The 22,007-nt window shown below is 39.7% G+C and overlaps 1 protein-coding gene across 1 annotated transcript in view; it reads right to left on the reverse strand.

Annotated features, from left to right (window-relative positions):
• LOC139449736 (uncharacterized) overlaps positions 1-22,007 on the reverse strand; it is an 85,581-nt gene that overhangs the window by 52,021 nt on the left and 11,553 nt on the right. Inside the window, exons 3-4 of the mRNA XM_071231257.1 lie at positions 6,342-6,424; positions 4,681-4,770 (exon numbers count right to left, since the gene is read on the reverse strand). Coding sequence (XP_071087358.1) covers positions 4,681-4,770; positions 6,342-6,424 — 173 coding nt within the window. The remainder of the gene's footprint in view (positions 1-4,680; positions 4,771-6,341; positions 6,425-22,007) is intronic.

Here is a 22,007-nt window from a genome sequence, read left to right on the forward strand (position 1 = left end):
TCACCACCCTAATATCTCACTGTTTTAGCATCGAATTGATGCATGTTTATCTATTCTTGTGATCGCAGTTGCCGATAAAACGTAACTTAAAGATGATGAGTGACGTCATCAGGCTTACTGTTTCATACTTAGCGCGACCCTCCACCAAAAAAAAATCCCCATATCTTTAGCGATGATGACGCAACTAGAAAAGAGCAAAGAACATCTATTAACACTCTCAAAAAATAACGTACAATAACAGACGTAGGTGAATTGGAATGAAACATGATTAACTTCAATGAATCACAATCAGGAACGTAATCCGTCATAATCTGACCCTAGGTCATCACCATGGAGTAGCCAATCACAGACCTGGCATTCTATCACACATATATATTTGATACCTGGAGTTATCTCACATGGTTTTTTCATCCACATGTGTATGAAAATTGTGATCTTTCCTGATAAAGCCATACTTCATGGCATTAAGCTCAAATCCCTGTTTTATAGGATTTTCTTTTATTAACCACGATAACGTGGCATTATTATTTTCATAAGTGTGGATCACCAGCCACATCTAAGGAGCAATTTTATCTACGACTTGTTCAAGAGACGAGGGGGACAGGACTGCCCAGACCTCTAAGATGCTGCAGTTCAATGTGCCGAGCCCCCGTGATCAGGTGGCCAAATGGGTGGTCAAACAGGTGGCCATACGGGTGGTCAAACGGGTGGCCAAACGGTAGTCAAACAGGTGGTCAAACAGGCGGTCATACAGGTGGTCAAATGGTGTCAAACAGGTGGTCATATGGGTGGTCAAACAGTTGGTCAAACGGTAGTCAAACAGGTGATCAAAGGGTGGTCAAATGGGTGGTCAAACGGTGGTCATACGGGTGGTCAAATGGGTGGTCAAACGGTAGTCAAACAGGTGGTCATATGGGTGGTCAAATGGTAGTCAAACAGGTGGTCAAACAGGCGGTCATACGGGTGGTCAACCGGGTGATAAGGCTCATTGACTTAGTTGATACATGTCATGGTATTGGTATTCATGATGTCAATCACTGGTATATCTGGTACAGATTTGATTATTTTACAGACTGCTGTAATATAGCTGATACATTGCTGAGTGCAGCGTTAAACACAAACAACAACAAAACAAAACACAAACAAACAAACTCAAGGCAGGAAAGGTTAAATGTACGCAATACGGTGGAAATGATGATATTATTAACTGATTGTACAAACAACTCGATACCAGATGACAACAATCATGGGGAATAATTACCCTTACAGTCTTCAAGCCTGCAGTTACTGAACATGTGGTACTGTCTGTTCCCCGTGTTGTGGGCGTCAGACCTGAGCACAACACAGCACTCAGACAACTAACAGTCCCCTTGGGCAAGCATGTGCCACTGCTGGTCTACAGATGTTTTTACCCAGTTGCAATTAGGAGCTATTAATAGCAATGTCTTTCAGCTGCAGGTAAGGCATTATGGCCCGAGGAACATATTGTATATCGCAGGCGACGACCATTGTGAGAACAAAGTGTGACAAACAATCTTGCCTTGTCATGCAACAAAAGGTGGTTTCAAAAAAAGATCAAAACATAATATCAGATGCCATTAGCTATCTGTGTACATGTCAATTATTTCAAAATGGTTGTTTTTCAACTGGATTATTTGTTGTTTGTTTGTTGTTTAATGCCGCAGTCAGCAATATTCCAGCTATATGAAGGTAGTCTGTAAATAATTGAGTCTGGACCAGACAATCCATTGATTGACATCATGAGCATAGATCCACGCCATTGGGATACAATGACATGCATCAACCAAGTCAGTGAGGCTGACCAACCAATCCGTTAGTTGCCTCTTACGACAAGCATTGGTGGCCTCTTACGACAAGCACGGGTTGCTGAAGACCTATTCTACCCCAGATCTTCCGGGGTCTTTGGATTAATGTATGTTTTCATTTATTCACTGCATCATGGTTTCCAGACTTTAAAGAAACAAGTTAAGATTTTCATCTTAAACGGATACAGCACTCAAACTTTGAAAGTATCGAAATATGGATCAGCTTTTTCTTCTCAATTTTTTTTTTATTATTGACTAATATTTTGACTGGTTTGACTTGTGTTTGGCGCTAGTCTCTCTGCGCGAAGTTGTTGTTGTTTGTTGTTTTACTGTTTAACGCCGCACTCAACAATATTCCAGCTATATGATGGCAGTCTGTAAATAATCAAGTCTGGACCAGACAATCCAGTGATTAATATCATGAGCATTAATCCATGCAATTGGGATTGATGCCATGCATCAACCAAGTCAGCGAGCCTGACCACCTGATCCTGTTAGTCACCTTTTACGACAAGCATAGTCGCCTTTTACGGCAAGCATGGGTTGCTGAAGACCTATTTTACCCCAGAAGTTACACCTATCGAAGGATCTAAGAATGAGAAGTCGTATATCATAAGAAGGGATATACAATAAAGAGCTGCAGCCAAACGGACATGCGTTTTTGTTGGTGATTAATGCATACAGGCCTTGAAATGGTGAAGCTATCGGTCAACATTATGCACAATAAAAAAACTACATTCTATCCCTTCAGAGAATTCAGGTCAACGAACAGGTGATAACAAACTTGGTCAATAAAAAATGTAATATTTGAGACAAATTCTCACCAGACATGATTCACCATTTAAGTTGTATTTCTGTTCTGAGTGAGTGAGTGATTTGGGTATAACGCCACTTTTAACAGTATTCCAGTTATATCGCGGCATGTCAGCTTAATGTGGGAGGAAAGCCCAAAGTGATGCAGGTCTCAGACGTTTACCACTTCGGTGAAACCCACGAGCACGGGTATGGTGCTGACAAATCTAGAAACATAATCGGGGCGAACCGGTATTCGAACCCACAATCATAGGTTTCTGGCGTGCTTAAGGGACACAACTCTGCACAGCGAATCGCGGCACCTTCGACGACTGGGCCACCCATGCCCCCTATTTCTGTTCTGCTAGGCATTGTTTTATATGCAGAAATTTAGACTACTGCGTGTATTTGCTCGTAAACTAAGCCAGAAATAGCAATCAACTGTATGCACATCTTGTACGATTACATCCGTGAATTGGTTAGAAAATACCCAGTAATATAACTTCAAAGAACCTCCATGCAATGGTTGGATAAATCCAATCTGAAACTATTATTTATCAGAAATAATATTTTCCAATATTGAGTTGTTTTAGTTGCAGCGAGTTAATAACCATTTTTCACCTGACAAAACATCTGAGGATTAGGATTGGGATGTGTAATTGCATTTTTTTCAATACGTCAAAATTGGAAATGACCTCCCTAAAATATTTTGAAAGCTTTACCGAGGCCTTGAATGTATATCACAGCATGTGAGGTTCACAGGAGAGAAAGCCCCAACTGGAGCGGGTCTGAGATTTCAACCACCTTAGTGAAACCTACTAGCACAAGTGAGCAGTTGACAAACCACGCATTATTCACAATGACTAACTGACAAACCACTCATTATTCACAATGACTAACTGACAAACCACACATTATTCAAAATGTCTAGCTGACAAACCACACATTATTCACAATGTCTAGCTGACAAACCATGCATTATTCACAATGACTAGCTGACAAACCACACATTATTCACAATGACTAGTTGACAAACCATGCATTATTCACAATGACTAGCTGACAAACCACACATTATTCACAATGACTAGCTGACAAACCACTCATTTAATTCACAATGACTAGCTGACAAACCACTCATTATTCAAAATGTCTAGATGACAAACCACACATTATTCACAATGACTAGCTGACAAACCACGCATTATTCACAATGACTAACTGACAAACCACTCATTATTCACAATGACTAACTGACAAACCACTCATTATTCAAAATGTCTAGCTGACAAACCACACATTATTCACAATGACTAGCTGACAAACCATGCATTATTCACAATGACTAGCTGACAAACCACACATTATTCACAATGACTAGTTGACAAACCATGCATTATTCACAATGACTAGCTGACAAACCACACATTATTCACAATGACTAGCTGACAAACCACTCATTATTCACAATGTCTAGCTGACAAACCACACATTATTCACAATGACTAGCTGACAAACCACACATTATTCAAAATGACTAGCTGACAAACCACACATTATTCACAATGACTAGCTGACAAACCACTCATTATTCAAAATGACTGGCTGACAAACCACACATTATTCAAAATGACTAGCTGACAAATTATGCAGTATTCACAATGACTAGCTGACAAACCACTCATTATTCACAATGTCTAGCTGACAAACCACACATTATTCACAATGACTAGCTGACAAACCACACATTATTCAAAATGACTAGCTGACAAATTATGCAGTATTCAAAATGACTAGCTGACAAACCACACATTATTCACAATGACTAGCTGACAAACCACTCATTATTCAAAATGACTAGCTGACAAACCACACATTATTCAAAATGACTAGCTGACAAATTATGCAGTATTCACAATGACTAGCTGACAAACCACACATTATTCAAAATGACTAGCTGACAAACCAAGCATTATTCACAATGACTAGCTGACAAACCACACATTATTCACAATGACAATCAGAAATATCAAAACTCTCTTCAAGTAAAACTAAAACCCACCTGGTTGTGACCGAGGACAGTGGTGATCTCGGTCGATATGAAAACAATCGTGCCATTTTGTGAGACAACAAGAAAAAATCCATCCACAATCTGAAAGGCAAATGAAAACACAAATCAATACCTACATGGTTGCCATGGATATCTTGTGGCATCTATTGGCCAAAATCAGAACTTTAGTCTGTTAAATGCAATAACCTTCTCAAAGTGAAACTGGAACCATTAAACTTCAGAAGGTCTTAAGTGTCAAATAAGTATGGTATGTAATATGAATGATTTGCATGATTAGAAATTAGAAATATTGCTGATATGACAGCTCTCTCTCTCTCTCTCTCTACAAACATATGGAGTAGCTGATGTGAAACCAGTTTACGAATCAATATAATTTTTATGCATATATTTATATATATATATGACTCTCGTGCTGATTTAGAAATGCCTGATCTAAAATAGCATGATCTTCCACAATACCATAGTATATTTTTGGTAAAACTATTCAAAAAGTCTATGTTTTATGTGGGACTCACACTTTCAGAAAATATTCCTTTGCCTAAAAATACATCGGAAGTCCGGTACTTTTATGTGATATGTACTCCTAGCTTATGGCATAAATACAGAATGAGCACAGATGAGGAGATTGTAACCATGGTGATGTAAGAAACCGTCTTGTCTAAATCAAGACTGCAACACTTGATGTCAAACAATCAGAGGTGAGTGAGTTGGGTTTAACGCCGCTTCAAAAGTAGTTTATCAGTAATATCACATCTTGTCAGCATGAGGAAGGAAAGCCCCAAGTGATGCAGATGTCTGACATTTACCACTTGACTTTACCAATGAGTCAGGGTATGGCGGTGACAAATATCAAGGATTTATCAAGGATACCTAACTATATTAGTGAGTGAGTGAGTGAGTATGGTTTTACGCTGCTTCATATTCCAGCAATATCATGACGGGGGACATCAGAAATGGTCTTCACACATTGTACCCATGTCGGGAATCGAACCCGGGTCTTCGGCGTGATGAGCGAACGCTTTAACCACTAGGCTATCCCACCGCCCCAACTATATTAGTGTCTTGACAGGTAAATTAGTGAAGATTATTATTTTATTGAAAATTTGGATTTTAAATAAAAATCATACCTAATAATTAAAATAGTGAGAATCAAAGCCTCTTCTTAATTGTCCCTGTAATCAGTGAAACGTCAACTCTATAAGCCTCAACATAAGTTGAACAACATTTCAGAATGTTCACTAACATTTGCTACTGACTCTTGGCCAAATATCACCCTCTGAGCATGTCCAGATAAGTCTCTGAACACAAAAACATCACATGACTTTTTAAACCACAATGACAGCATTCCACACCTCAGAGATTAAACTATTCACAGTAAATTGCAAATAAGACATATGGGCCACCACCTACGGCAATTACTGTTTATATACCAGAAAGAGCAATGTGTCCGCAGGTCTTACACACAAAGAAAATCACAGCTGGAATGGAAGTGTGGACCCCCCAAAAATGCTTTGCTTCTTTTGCAGTACTCCAAATATTAAAAAGTTTGTCACTGAGCATTTTAATTTTCATTGGATAATTGGGGTTTTTTTTAATCCGGACACAGTTGCCAGTTTTTTAACGAAGGAACGTGATAAATATAATCAGCATACCTCATGGAGTAGTCTCCCTCGGTTTTCCCGACTGAAGAAAGATGGACACCAGTCATTCAGGTGTGACTTCATCTTCTTCAAACCTAAATTAGAAACAGGGGAGGTAATCAGATGATGTACAGCGACAAGCCAAGTTATCAATGAATGCACGATATCCTATAAGTTGGGAGGTACTATAAAGAGATACAAAACCAAGAGGTTCTGCAGCTCACCTTCTCCATCATTTATGTTTAGGTACTTCCACATCAAATACTAAGGTATATGATATTATGGACAAACCATTTGATTTTAAGGGAGGGGGGTGCTTAGGGATGATAATCAATGATAAAGACTGCCTTAGAAATGTGAATCAATGATAAAGACTGCCTTAGAAATGTGAATCAATGATAAAGACTGCCTTAGAAATGTGAATCAATGATAAAGACTGCCTTAGAAATGTGAATCAATGATAAAGACAATCTTAGAAATCTGAATCAAAGAGAAAGACTGTCTTAGAAATCTGAATAAAAGAGAAAGACTGTCTTAGAAATCTGAATCAAAGAGAAAGACGGTCTTAGAAATATGAATCAAAGAGAAAGACGGTCTTAGAAATATGAATCAAAGAGAAAGACTGTCTTAGAAATATGAATCAATGATAAAGACTGTCTTAGAAATGTGAATCAAAGAGAAAGACAGTCTTAGTAATGTGAATCAAAGAGAAAGATTGTCTTGCAATATGAATCAATGATAAAGACAGTCTTAGAAATATGAATCAAAGAGAAAGACTGTCTTAGAAATATGAATCAATGATAAAGACTGCCTCAGAAAAGTGAATCAATGATAAAGACTGTCCAAAATAAATACTAAGATAGAAATTTCTTCTCAGAAAGTTCAGTTTCCGTTAAATCTGTTTCTCATTTCAGTTGTCCTTTAAAACTCAACACTGTAGTCTACTTTCATAAACCCTGTTACCATGTTTAGGTACTTCCACATCAAATACTAAGGTATATGATATTATGGACAAACCATTTGATTTTAAGGGAGGGGGGTGCTTAGGGATGATAATCAATGATAAAGACTGCCTTAGAAATGTGAATCAATGATAAAGACAATCTTAGAAATGTGAATCAAAGAGTAAGATTGTCTTGGAAATATGAATCAATGATAAAGACGGTCTTAGAAATATGAATCAAAGAGAAAGACTGTCTTAGAAATATGAATCAATGATAAAGACTGTCTTAGAAATGTGAATCAAAGAGAAAGACAGTCTTAGTAATGTGAATCAAAGAGAAAGATTGTCTTGCAATATGAATCAATGATAAAGACAGTCTTAGAAATATGAATCAAAGAGAAAGACTGTCTTAGAAATATGAATCAATGATAAAGACTGCCTCAGAAAAGTGAATCAATGATAAAGACTGTCCAAAATAAATACTAAGATAGAAATTTCTTCTCAGAAAGTTCAGTTTCCGTTAAATCTGTTTCTCATTTCAGTTGTCCTTTAAAACTCAACACTGTAGTCTACTTTCATAAACCCTGTTACCATGGTTACAATTACAAGATTAAGGCAGCATGTGTTACAAGGACAAGTGTAGTCATAGACCAAGATTTTCACACATCCATTGGAGAAGGGATAGATTAAACAGTTAAAAAGAGGGAGCAACACTAAAACCAGGCACTTTATAAGGTTAGTGCCACAAAAAGGACTTGGACATTGTTACACACAAAAACTCAATTAAAAATTACATATACATATTATGTTAAGGACAATGCACATTTGAGTATTGTTGATCTGAAAATATCCTAAAACATGAAAAACTATTTCCAATTGCTTATTTTTGCTTTGTTCATGTTAGTTATACAGCTCCATTTTCTGTCCTGAAGCCCTACGGAGAGCTAGCGATACAGTCACTTCGATCTATAAATCTTGAAATTAACACGAGAGTTAATAAAAAATAACTAAACTTCACATTTATGTCTCCAAAATGATTATCAACAATAAGACGGCTTCACTGCACACCTTGGATAGCGGAAATACCAACTTGAATATCAACACAAACAACTACTGTAAATCTTGAAATTAATATCTGCTGATCCTCAGCCAAAAATGTGACTCAATATTTATGCAATATTAATACAGTGATTAATATCATGAGCACCGATCCACGCAATTGGGATCGATGACATGCATCAACCAAGTCAGCGAGCCTGACCACCCGATCCCATTAGTTGCCTCTTACAACAAGCACGGTTTCCTGTTACGGCAAGCATTGGATGCTGAAGATCTATTCTACCCCGAATCTTCACGGGTTCAAGCCTATCGGTTTGTGTTGGGTCGTGTCGGCCTTTGACGAAGTGTTGCATAGGCGGCAGCTGTCTAGACTGCTGGAGTGGTCAATGATGCCTAGTTTGACACAAGTGTGTGGAACTCTTGACCCCTGCAGTGATAACTCAAGGATGCCTGTTGTGTAATTTCTATTCATTGAATGACATCGTAATATACTTGTTACAACTGCTGCTCAATAAACCATGATGCGGAAGGGGACACCCGGTGTTAGCTTAACCTTAGCTAAGTTACGAGTGAGGTCGTCCTTTCTGTTCCCTGACCAAGACTTACACAGCCTTGGTCACCTGACAGGAAAGGGGTGTTGTACTACTGGTATACTAAAACTTGAAATGCTAATGAATTTTAGATCACAATACGTTTGGAAAATATCTGTACATTGTGTTTTTCAAAGTCATGCAAATATTTATCTTGTTGGCAAAGTTTACATACGTGACAATTATAATTATGAATTTCAGAAATTAATAACTGCTTCAGCAACTGCACTCACTCACTTGTACTTTTACTGACTAATGCCTGTTTTAGAGTGCTTTAGCCCACTGAGACACCATGTTACAGTGTAACATTGATACCCCACCAGACACAGTACACTGTTTTATCCCCTTAATGCTTAACGACAGGCAGGGAAACAACAAGCACAATGTTTTAAGTGTTTCGGAAAGACGAGGCCGGGGATCGAACCCAACCAAGCAGTCCTCCATCATGATACAGGGAAGGGACTCTGGCTGATATTGCTAATAATGAAATAGTCCAATTATCATCATAGGATTTGTATATTTCATTCCTAACCATTCCCATTTCCATGAAACCCTATTATCTTATATTTCAAGCGCCAGAGAGTAATGAGCCGATTGAAATTAGGTGCAATACAATTTTATTTTTTTTATTTTATTTTATTTTTAGTACACAGATTAAAATAAAAAATGGAACAAAGAGGGTTTTGATGATCCTAGTCATGATTTTGTCAGTCTGGTAAGGCTCATCATCAGCTCAGGGCCCTTGGTCCCTCTACACGCAGCCCAGACAGCGAAAGGGACTTCTCCCAGGAAACGCTGCCTAGTTAAACCCACCCAGGACTTTTTGGAGAATGTGAAGACTCCCCAACACTGCAGCCTTCTGCATGACCCAGATTGTCAGAAGGTCTGTATAACTGGTAGCAAACCCGGGTATTCTCCCAATGTATGTCAATAGATCGGGAGGCACCAAACCTTGAAAATGGGGTCAAGGTCACCAAAACCGACTGGTGTCTGCGTTGTCTGTATATACACCATAGTTCCAAATATGAAGACAATCCAGTGTTTAGTTCTTGAGATATCGCAGCAACAAACAGGTGGGACATACGGACGGACGTACGGAGGGACGTACGGACGGTCGTCCGCATTCGCGTGGCAGGGGACAAAAAGGACAAGATCAGGTTTGTTGGCCTGGATACATCTGAGACTGTATACAGGCCTATTCCAAAGTATTTTATATTCATCATTTTCCATGTCGCCCTCTACATATTCTGGGCCATACCATGGATGGACCTCTGTGTCAAAACCACAAGCATGGCAAAGACAGTAATAAAATCGAGTCACTCCATTATGTCACTTAAGATACTGCTTTTGTTGCCAAAGCTGGGCATCAACTGATAAGGTGCTGGATAACCTCATTAAATTTCGTTGCATAGCCTACATTTCAAATTTTACATTTTGATGCAAAATCACACATTGAATCACACGTTTCACTTTTCAGGTCAGCCGACTTCATCCAGGCAAAAGACTCTGCGGGGATGCAGTTCCAGCAGTACAGAACCACCAACAAAATCAACACTCACATTGAGATTACGTCCAACATCCTTAGCTCATTTAAGAAAACTGTGGAATGCCTTGTTTTCATCATGAGTCTTGACATGCTTCACAAGAGGATCATCAGACAAATAAATGTGTGCAAAAGTGCACAAAACAATTCTATCACGACAAGCCTCCGCGTTAATCAAACCATGTCCTCCCATAATGATTGGTAAACATAAGCGACTGAGTGAAGAGCGAGGCTTCTATTGTCCGACATGCTTGTTTGCGATAGTTTGTCAATACCCTGAATTTCTTGTTTCGTCCAATCAACAACCCCAAAAGAATACGAAAGAACGGGTACAGTATAAGTACGTGTGGCTAACTCTTTTGTGAACATTCAGCCCTGAACTCAAGATTTCACATTAGTATTCTAGACAAAGATTGTTTAACTACTAATTAAGAACTATTTCTATTGAAATGCCTTGTGAATGATTATTCATCACTGACTGTACCACACTACTTCCATGAGTTGTTGAAAGCCACGTGCTTGATACAATATACATAATCCAAGACTAGAAGAATTTGGCAAAGTAACAAACATGTCTGACAGATGAGGTGAAATCGGGTTTAGCGTCACGTCCAACATTATTGCACTTATATAGCGACGTGCATGCACGTGTGTGTGGCTGCTTGTACTGGTCCAGACTGATGCCGATTTAAAGTGCTAGCCTACTGAGATACCATGCCACAGTTTAACATGAATATCCCACTCTGACACAGTATACTCCAAGCCAAACAGTCCTTGTTTTAGCCCCTTCATGCCGACCACCAGGCAGGGTAACAACAAGTATCATCTTTTAACGTCTTTTGGTATGATCGAACCCCAGACCTTCTGCTCTCCGGGCTGACACTCTACCCTTGGACACAGAGACGGTAAACATGTTGGAGATAAATTGCTGAAGATTTTAGTTGCACAAAGCATGAGTGAGTGAGGGAGTAAGTTGGGTCTAATGCCGCTTTTAACAGTATTCCAATTATATTGCGGCGTGTCAGTTTATTGTGGGAGGAAAGCCCGAAGTGATGCAGGCCTCACACGTTTGTCTGATGTCTCATATCAGCATCTGGTGTGTGATTTCACAGTGTATACTGTTTGCTATCAGTGTATAAATGGTCATATCAGTATCTGATGTGAGATATCACTGCCGTATCTATGAAATGGAATCTCTGATATGTGTCATCTGTTATTGTTATGCAGTATGTATGTTTTGTCAGAATGTTTATGTTATCTCACGTATCTCATGTCCTAGTGGTACAACCACGACTGCTAACCATTCACTTTGGTGAAACCCACGAGTGAGGAAGTCGCGTTTAACGCCGCTTTTAACAGTATTCAAGTTATATCGTGGCGTGTCAGCTTAATGTGGGAGGAAAGCCCAAAGTGATGCAGGCCTCAGATGTTTACCACTTCGGTGAAACCCACGAGCACGGGTATGGTGCTGACAAACCTAGAAACATAATCGGGACGAACCGGGATTCGACCCCACAATCATAGGTTTCTGGCGTGCCCAAGGAATGCAACTCTGCACAGCCAATCGATCACCTTAGACGACTGGGCCACCCATGCCCCCACACATAGCATGAAAAACATGACTGAACCACTTCCTTGTAGACACAAAGAGATTACCATGAGAAATGCTCCACATGTCACAAGCTTTGTCCTGATATGTTATCTATTGAATTCTAAAGATTTTTATTGTCAAGCAAAAGGTTATTCAGTTATTGCTCGTAGTTAGAATTACTAGTATCTATTACTTAGAACCATTTACTGTTTGAAAACATATTGAGGGTACCTTTCTCAAAGATTACAGCTCTCAGTTTACATCCATTACTTGTGAATATAGGGCTTTTCTTTTACAAGACAAATAAACGTTGACAAGCGCAAAGGTGATTTGTTGTCTGAAGTGTAGCTAAACTGGTCATATTCCTGTATTTCATTGGTTAAGCAGGGCCCCAGTTCTAGACAACTGCTCTGGAGACAATCCATGGAGCGTAAGCACGCATTTTATGGCTTCCTGGTTGCTAAGGATGGCTAAATCAGCAAAATGAAATCATGTCTCGACATTGCAGAGGCCTTGCCAAGTGCAACCTTTGTGTATGGATGAGCCTTAAATTGGGAAAAATGTTGTGAGTCCAAGCCACCTGAAAAACTAAACTTAAGGAAACACTACCGTATTCGACGTAATAAGCACCCAGGGCGCGCTCAAAATTATAAACAGGGGGCTCTTATTAGAATATTAATTTTGTGGAAAAAAACAGAGTTAAAAGATAAATGTCATGGTTTATGCTGACAGCCTGAAATGTTTTTATACGACAGATATATTTTTCCAGAATTTAATTGCCCATAATTAAGGGTGCATATAACACACGAGTGCGTATTTTACACACAAAAAGTCTTTTGTACATTGATCAATCGGAAGGGGTGCTGATTGGGATTGTTCAATAGCCAATATATTAGGAAATATCACTTATTACGTTGAATACTGTATTTTAAATTTAATACATTATTTCGTTTTTATATTTAGTATTATTTGCTTGTCTTTTCAATTCTCGATTATTAGAGCAATTAAGAGAAAAAACAACCAAAATGCATTCATGTGGTTTGTGTCCAGTGTAATTTACACAATACAGAGATTCTGGTGTCAAGAGTTGGATACAAATACTGGTTTCAAAGAGCATTACAGTAGACCAACACAGAACATATGGTGCGCATTAAACCAATTAGCAATTAGTTATCTCAGAGGAACATCAAATGCAAACCAATTGATGACCAAAAAAATATAAAGCATTGCTCCTTGACCTAAATTTGTGATTGGACCTATTTGTTTAGTAAGTGTTTTATTGAAAGAGATAAGACAAAACATTTTTACCTGTTTGATTTGAGGTTAATTGCCACAATTTTGCACATCACAGAAACAATACTTAACTCCTCAATGACAAGACTTGTGAGTCATCAACCTTTGGCAAAAGTCATGAAATGTAAACATGTTTTCAATTATTTCTGAAAAGAAATGTTTAAAAGACTCTTTAAATACAAAGACTTCCTTCACAATAACAGTGGTGATCTCTCTAGAAGAACTCCGAAATGTCCCAAAACATCGTGTGAAACTCGTTAGTGAGACTCAATTGTATTCTTTTGTCTTTTCATAAAACTCCTCTTGTACTACCAGTAGCATGGCTTATTGCTCTGTAAATTCCCTAATATACATAAAATATGGCAGAAGTGCCGAGACAGGGGGACCACTAAGTCTTAAGTTGTAAAGTCGGATGCTGATGAGGAATAGGTACCTAGTAGAGATGTTCGGATAGAACAGGTTCCTAGCATCTCTCTGTGGCGATCTGGAGGAGAATAGGTCCCATGTACCCACTGCTCGTCTCCCTATGGGGATACAGGGGCAGAGTTGTTTCAGGGTAGACAGGGGACCAGGTCGTTATCATGGCTACAAGTTACCCTCTGTCTAGTTCTGTGCCATAATTCCAGCGACCCTGTGTCAAGTTCTGTGTCATCACGCCAGTCACCCTCTGTCTAGTTCTGTGTCATCACTCCGGTCACCCTCTGTCTAGTTCTGTGTCATCACTCCAGTCACCCTCTGTCTAGTTCTGTGTCATCACTCCAGTCACCCTCTGTCTAGTTCTGTGTCATCACTCCAGTCACCCTCTGTCTAGTTCTGTGTCATCACTCCAGTTACCCTCTGTCTAGTTCTGTGTCATCACTCCAGTCACCCTCTGTCTAGTTCTGTGTCATCACTCCAGTCACCCTCTGTCTAGTTCTGTGTCATCACTCCAGTCACCCTCTGTCTAGTTCTGTGTCATCACTCCAGTCACCCTCTGTCTAGTTCTGTGTCATCACTCCAGTTACCCTCTGTCTAGTTCTGTGTCATCACTCCAGTCACCCTCTGTCTAGTTCTGTGTCATCACTCCAGTCACCCTCTGTCTAGTTCTGTGTCATCACTCCAGTCACCCTCTGTCTAGTTCTGAGTCATCACTAGGGTCACCCTCTGTCTAGTTCTGTGTCATCACTCCAGTCACCCTCTGTCTAGTTCTGTGTCATCACTCCAGTCACCCTCTGTATAGTTCTGTGTCATCACTCCAGTCACCCTCTGTCTAGTTCTGAATCATCACTCCAGTCACCCTCTGTCTAGTTCTGTGTCATCACTCCAGTCACCCTCTGTCTAGTTCTGTATCATCACTCCAGTCACCCTCTGTCTACTTCTGTGTCATCACTCCAGTCACCATCTGTCTAGTTCTGTGTCATCACTCCAGTCACCCTCTGTCTAGTTCTGAATCATCACTCCAGTCACCCTCTGTCTAGTTCTGTGTCATCACTCCAGTCACACTCTGTCTAGTTCTGTGTCATCACTCAAGTTACCCTCTGTCTAGTTCTGTGTCATCACTCCAGTCACCCTCTGTCTAGTTCTGGGTCATCACTCCAGTCACCCTCTGTCTAGTTCTGTGTCATCACTCCAGTCACCCTCTGTCTAGTTCTGTGTCATCACTCCGGTCACCTTCTGTCTAGTTCTGGGTCATCACTCCAGTCACCCTCTGTCTAGTTCTGTGTCATCACTCCAGTCACCCTCTGTCTAGTTCTGTGTCATCACTCCAGTCACCCTCTGTCTAGTTCTGTGTCATCACTCCAGTCACCCTCTGTCTAGTTCTGTGTCATCATTCCAGTCACACTGTCTAGTTCTGTGTCATCACTCCAGTCACCCTCTGTCTAGTTCTGTGTCATCACTCCAGTCACCCTCTGTCTAGTTCTGTGTCATCACTCCAGTCACCCTCTGTCTAGTTCTGTGTCAACCCTCCAGTCACCCTCTGTCTAGTTCTGTGTCATCACTCCAGTTACCTCTTGTCGAGTTGTACGTCACAATTCCAGTTACGCTCCATCAAGTCATCATAGCTCCTGCTTTCAAACACAGATTTGCCTGACGTGATAAATTGACACATGTATCCTCCCTCGTTCTTAAAATCATACGTATTTGCACAAAATCTTGTCCCGAAATGTTGGTTTCAATCTAACTTTCACCATGATCATGCTTCTTGGGTTTCATTAAAGCAAAGCTGTAAACATCTAAGACCTGCATCACCTTGGACTTCTCATCCCACATACAGCTGATTCACCTGAGACTGGGTTCCCAAAATGGAGAAAATGTATCCTTCATATTTTGGCGTCCCCTGACTTCACAATTTCAATTTCACAGGTGCTTCAATTCATCAAAACGTTCGGAACATGAAAACTGGGAGACCATAGACACTACCAAATATTATGACCAAAGTATGAGGCCAGTGGCGCCATCTGATACAAGACAATGAGTAGTGTAGCCTCTGGCTTGAGTCACACTATATATAAATAAACACTATCTGTACCATCCAAGGCCATTTACAACAACAATCCCACACACGCCTGCTTCTAGCAGCAGAAAAATCAATAACTCGACTCATCCTTTGCAACCTTATCATAAACTTCAGACTCTTTGTACCTTGAACAAGCAGCATCATAGTGTCAAAGCACCACTGCTCCAGATGTATGTATGTCATGCTGCATATAGCTGGAATATTGCTGTGTACAGTGTCCAACAACAAACAAACAAAACATCCAAATTGGTACATGTCAAAGCTGTTTACCACTTTAGTGAAACACAAGGTGACGACCACCAGGTGTCTTTGGGCAAAGGGGTTACGACAACTAGAGGTTGCTAGGGGCCTATCTTACCCGGAACCCCGAAGGGTTTACACCAGGATAGGTTGCTGGAGACCTATCTGACCTGGAATCCCAAATGGGTTTACAACAGGATAGTTGGTGGGGACCTACCAAACCCGGAATCCCAAATGGGTTTACAACAGGATAGTTGGTGGGGACCTATCTGACCTGGAATCCTAAAGGGTTTGCACCAGGATAGGATGCTGGGGACCTATCTCACCCGAAATCCCAAATGGGTTTACAACAGGATAGTTGGTGGGGACCTATCTGACCTGGAATCCTAAAGGGTTTACACCAGGATAGGATGCTGGGGACCTTTGGAACCCAGAATCCCATAGGGTTTACACCAGAATTGGTTGCTAGGGGCCAATCTAACCCGGAATCCCAAATGTTGCTGGGGACCTATCTAACCTGGAATCCCAAATGGGTTTACAACAGGATAGTTGCTGGGGACCTATCTGACCCGAAACCCCAAAGGGTTTACACCAGAATTGTTTGCTAGGGACCTATCTAACCTGGAATCCCAAAGGGGTTCTGTCTTTCATCTGTGTTATCAAATTACATATACAAAAGACAAAGGTGGAAATTCAGATTGAGATAAAATCTTCAAAGAACCACAACTTGGTGACAAGTGTAGTGTTAATATGTGAACAAATAATCAAGGAATATGAATCAATATGGAGCAAATATTGATGAAAAACAAATTAACGTGGTAGAGGTGATAATATGGAATGGTCAGACTTAAGAAGACGATCACATTTCGCTGACCTCTCCCACACAATCAGGGAAAAGTAGATCAACGAATGAATCAGCCATAAGTCAAATGGCACCACCTTCCTCAATTTGTGATGTGATGATGCGAAAGTCCACAAATATCTTTATTTGTTTTATTACAATTGAATATTGGAACTGCCGAACTCCAGCCTCGAAATGAATCACTGATACTGGAGATAATGTCTCAAGGAATACAGATAATTTGAAGATATGTGGGTGGCTAAATCATGTTTTAATATCTCACACTTTTCTAACAAGATTCTTAAGTTTTTGTGCTCAAATTCCCAATTACTGGAATAAAACATGCTACAGATAAATAACATTATGCTATACGACAAAAACAAGCCTTGCTGTTATGCTTCAAATCTGTCTGTCTGTGTAATGAGGCGAGTGTGCAAGGACAGCCAGCATGGCACCAATAAGATTTGATAAGTGGGTCATCTTATGAGTCACAGAAGACCATGAAGAAGAATTTTTTTTGTGTTTAACGCCGCTATAATGATATAACATTTATACTAAGTTTTCCTATAAAAATAAGATCTACATCAAGTGTTTTTATGAGTTATCAAGGTGTAATATTTATACATCATTTCATATAATTATAGTTTAGCATGTAATACTTATCATCAGGTAAAATGCACATATAAAATATCAGTAGTTTCAGTTATGGCTTTTTAGATAGATGCTAGCCTAAGGTAATTGGAGCGCATCTCCTAGGCATACTATTCAATAAGACAAGGGTTATGTCTACATAGTTAAATAGATTTGAAGCTTTTAGATAAATGTTAGCCTAAGGTATCAAGATCCCATCTCCCAGACAAAAGATACATCTACATAGTCTTATAGATTGCCTTGAACTATTTTATTCAAGTAAATCTGTCATCACCTATATTAGAATAACATTCAGCAATTACTTCAATTTAGACTCATTAAGGATTAGCCCCATACAAGCTCATCTATAGTGATACCATAATCTCTTTCCAAGCACCCAGTAAATATGTCAACAAGATTAGTGCCAACAGGATTAACAGGATAAAGTATTCACCTCTGTCAAGCCATTCATTTAACACAGGGCACAACCCATCGTGTATCAACCACTCATATCCCTTTTTATTGTTCTAATTTTTGTTAAATACATACTGGAGCAAAATGTTAGGCAGAAGGGGTTTGACATTCTAACCAAGCAGAACTCTCTCTCACAGCCCGGAGGGTTGTACCGACTCTCTGTGGCACCCCCAGCTATTTTCTAAGATTTTGTAAATTGCTCATTGTTAATTGTTCTTGTAAATAAATTTGTGATTAGTCTCCTGTGACTCCGGCTCTTTGCTGACTAATTCCCCCAAGAAAACCAGCATGCCATTTGGAAGGTTTTGTTCAAAGGAATAGAACCATAAACATACCATAATACCGCACTCAAAAATATTCCAGCTATATGACGGCGGTCTGCAAATAATTGTGTTTGGACCAGACAATCCAGTGATTAATATCATGAGCATCGATCCACGCAAATGGGATCGATGACATGTATCAACCAAGTCAGCCAGCCTGACCACCCGATCCCCTTAGTCGCCTCTTACGTGAAGCATAGTCGCCTTTTACGGCACACATGGGTTGCTAAAGACCGATTCTAACCCGGATCATCCCAGGTATGAGGTTTTACTTTTTCCTAGTAAGACTTCATCCCAGGTATGAGGTTTTCCTTTTTCCTTGTAAGACCTCATCCCAGGTATGAGGTTTTCCTTTTTCCTAGTAAGACCTCATCCCAGGTATGAGGTTTTACTTTTTCCTTGTAAGACCTCATCCCGGGTATTGGGTTTACTTTTTCCTAGTAAGACCTCATCCCGGGTATTGGGTTTACTTTTTCCTAGTAAGACCTCATCCCAGGTATGAGGTTTTTCTTTTTCCTAGTAAGACCTCATCCCAGGTATGAGGTTTTCCTTTTTCCTAGTAAGACCTCATCCCGGGTATGAGGTTTTCCTTTTTCCTTGTAACCATGGTAACACCTGATGAGTAGTAGATGAAATTTGTGTTCCAAATGTCCAATGTTCTAAAATCGAAGACACGATATTGAAAATGTGCATAATAGATGACGGGAATCGAACATGCAACCTCACATATCATGTTTAGTTTTGTAACCACTGCTTTCCCATTGAGCCACCGAAGCAGATGATAAAAGGTGTTCAGTTTTACTTTTCATTACTTCAGTTTGTGCTGCATGCTGCATGTGGTCTTTTTCTCACACACCTTGATCCCCTTATATTCCCCTTATACTGTGACACACTGTATTGTATTACTGAAAGTTTCCTAATGTTTTCGTATTTTTTCTGGTATTTATTTCATTTAGATGGTCATAAGTTGGATAAAACACTCCCCTTCTGATTTGGTTGTCATGGCAATCACCATTCTCGAAAGTTGACTGGGAGATAAAGATACTTTCAGTGTCGCTAATGCTGTAGGCCTTGAATGGTAGAGGGCCTCTTCAACCAGCAATGTCGTTTTAAACCATGACACGATCATGAAATTCTCGTGCAGCGACAGCTTTCACCAACAGTCGTAGGCCTTTTTGTTCAAGTTAAACCCTTTTGATGGTTTATAAGCCAGAGAAAACCCGTCTGTTTTGTTGAAAACGTTAACACTCGAGAGTCAAGAAATCTCCCTGATGTCTACATTTTCCACAAAACTTCAGAGACGTGTTTTCTCTTAATCATATAACTTTCATCACTACTTTGTCTTTTACGTCCTATTGAATCTTTTTCAGCAGATATTCCTGACATAATTCTCTCGCATTGACATTTAGCATTTACTCATCGAACAATACTTTTAAGGTGATAAGCAATGTCTTTAAAACTGCACATTTTATACATAAAAACTGATTTGCCAATCTTTTAACCAATTTGCTACCAACAAGCTTGTTTACTGAACTAATTATTTCATGGGCTAACACCATCATGCAGTTAAGTATTTATATTGTTTTACTTTAAAAGACCTCCTGCAAGACAACCTAAAACTAGCAGTAAGTAGGGTTATGAATATTAGCACATGTTCAACAGTATACAAATATTGGCGTTGGATACAATAGTTCATGCTCACCTCAGTTCACAAATATTTTATTTTTTATTTCACTGAAAAGCAGCTGGAAAAGAAATAAATGAAACCAAAAACTATTTACTTTCATTATGTCCCCCACTAGTAATATAGTCCCCTTAAACAATAAAAAATGATATATATAAATTCTATGTCTATATCACTATCAGTGATTCAAGAGGCCACCTGCGGTTTAACCTTAACGGCAGAATGAATGAATAAATGAATGAATGAATGAATGAATGAATGAATGAATGAATGACATAGCTTTTCATATTATTTTTATTTTGACCGACCATAAAATAAAAAATGTGTGGCTTTAGCAACATTTGTGGCTTTATAGAAGTCATGCTTAATATAAATATTGCATTCAAAATCATCGGGATTAATGGGAGTGAAGGTAGTTAATCATATGACAATAAACGAAGGCAAGTCAACTTGACACAAGGTAACCATAGAAACAAGAAATTAGTTACACATAAAGTCCTCTACAAACATCTAAGGGCTTTAAGCCTTTTGGCATTTTGTACTGTGTGAGCGAAGATGATGAAAAATAGAATTGGAATAACAAACAATATTAAGGAAGGCTATCATGGAATCAGAGAACCCCGGCAACACCAGAAGCCCTTGAAAGAAAACAAAAGCATTTACATTCGCATCCCTGGTCAATCCCATTAACTTTCTTATCAGCAGTAATTCGCTGTGAGTTGCATCCCTTAGGCATGTCAATACTTAGTATCGTGGGTTCAAATCCCTCTTTGTTTGATTATGTTTCTAGGTTTGTCGGCACCATACTTGTGACTGTAGGATTCACAGTTGTAAACGTCTAAAACCTACTTCTCTTTGGTTTTCTTCCAACATCACACCGTGATATACTGAAATACTGTGATAATGTCATCAGACCCATGAAGACCCGGGGTAGAATAGGTCTTCAGCAACCCATGCTTTCCAACCCGTGAAGAACCGGGGTACAACAGGTCTTCAGCAACCCATCCTTGCCGACCCGTGAAGACCTGGGGTTGGATAGGTCTTCAGCAACCCATGCTTGCCAACCCATGAAGACCCAGGTTAGAATAGGTCTTCAGCAACCCATTTTTGCCGTAAAAGGCGACTATGCTTGTCGTAAGAGGCGACTAACGGGATCAGGTGGTCAGGCTCGCTGACTTTGTTGATCCATGTCATCGTATCCAATTGCATGGATCGATGCTCATGGCATCAACCACTGGATTGTATTGTGCGTTGACTGTCTGCCATCCCGAACAAGCAGTGCAACTATGACACTGATTAATTGCTGTTGTTCATATCTATTATTAATCCATGTCAGGTGACCTTAACTATATACGCCTTGGTTCAGAGATGAAAATGTGCATGGCATATATTAGCATGGCTTATTTGAAAAATTTAAATTTCCGCCAAAATTAACTAAGCGACCATAAAGCCCCTCCAGGTTACCTTACCTTTCGGACATACCCTTCTCGACCACATCACAAAATGTGCACAAAATATGCATATGTCACAAAGTGCACATTAAAACCCGAAAGAAAGTAAGTCTGAAAATGTGAAGAGAAGGTCTTACCCTTAGCCAAGCTGGGCACCATCACAACCACCACTATGTGCTGCCCTGGCAAAAAGTGAGTGAGTGAGTGAGTTGGGTTTAACGCCGCTTTTGACAGTGTTCCAGTCATATCACGGCGTGTCAGCTTAATGTGGGAGGAAAGCCCGAAGTGATGCAGGTCTCAGAAGTTTACCACTTCGGTGAAACCCATGAGCATGGGTATGGTGCTGACAAACCTAGAAACATACCTCAGTACTAATAGTTGAATACCACAGTACCAATAGTAGAATACCACAGTACCAACAGTAAAATACCACAGTACTAATAGTTGAATACCACAGTACCAATAGTAGACTACCACAGTACCAACAGTAGAATACCACAGTACTAATAGTTGAATACC

The sequence above is a fragment of the Haliotis cracherodii genome, unplaced genomic scaffold (genome assembly GCF_022045235.1).
Source record: "Haliotis cracherodii isolate W230 unplaced genomic scaffold, xgHalCrac1.p SCAF_8, whole genome shotgun sequence".
Classification (NCBI taxonomy): domain Eukaryota; kingdom Metazoa; phylum Mollusca; class Gastropoda; order Lepetellida; family Haliotidae; genus Haliotis; species Haliotis cracherodii.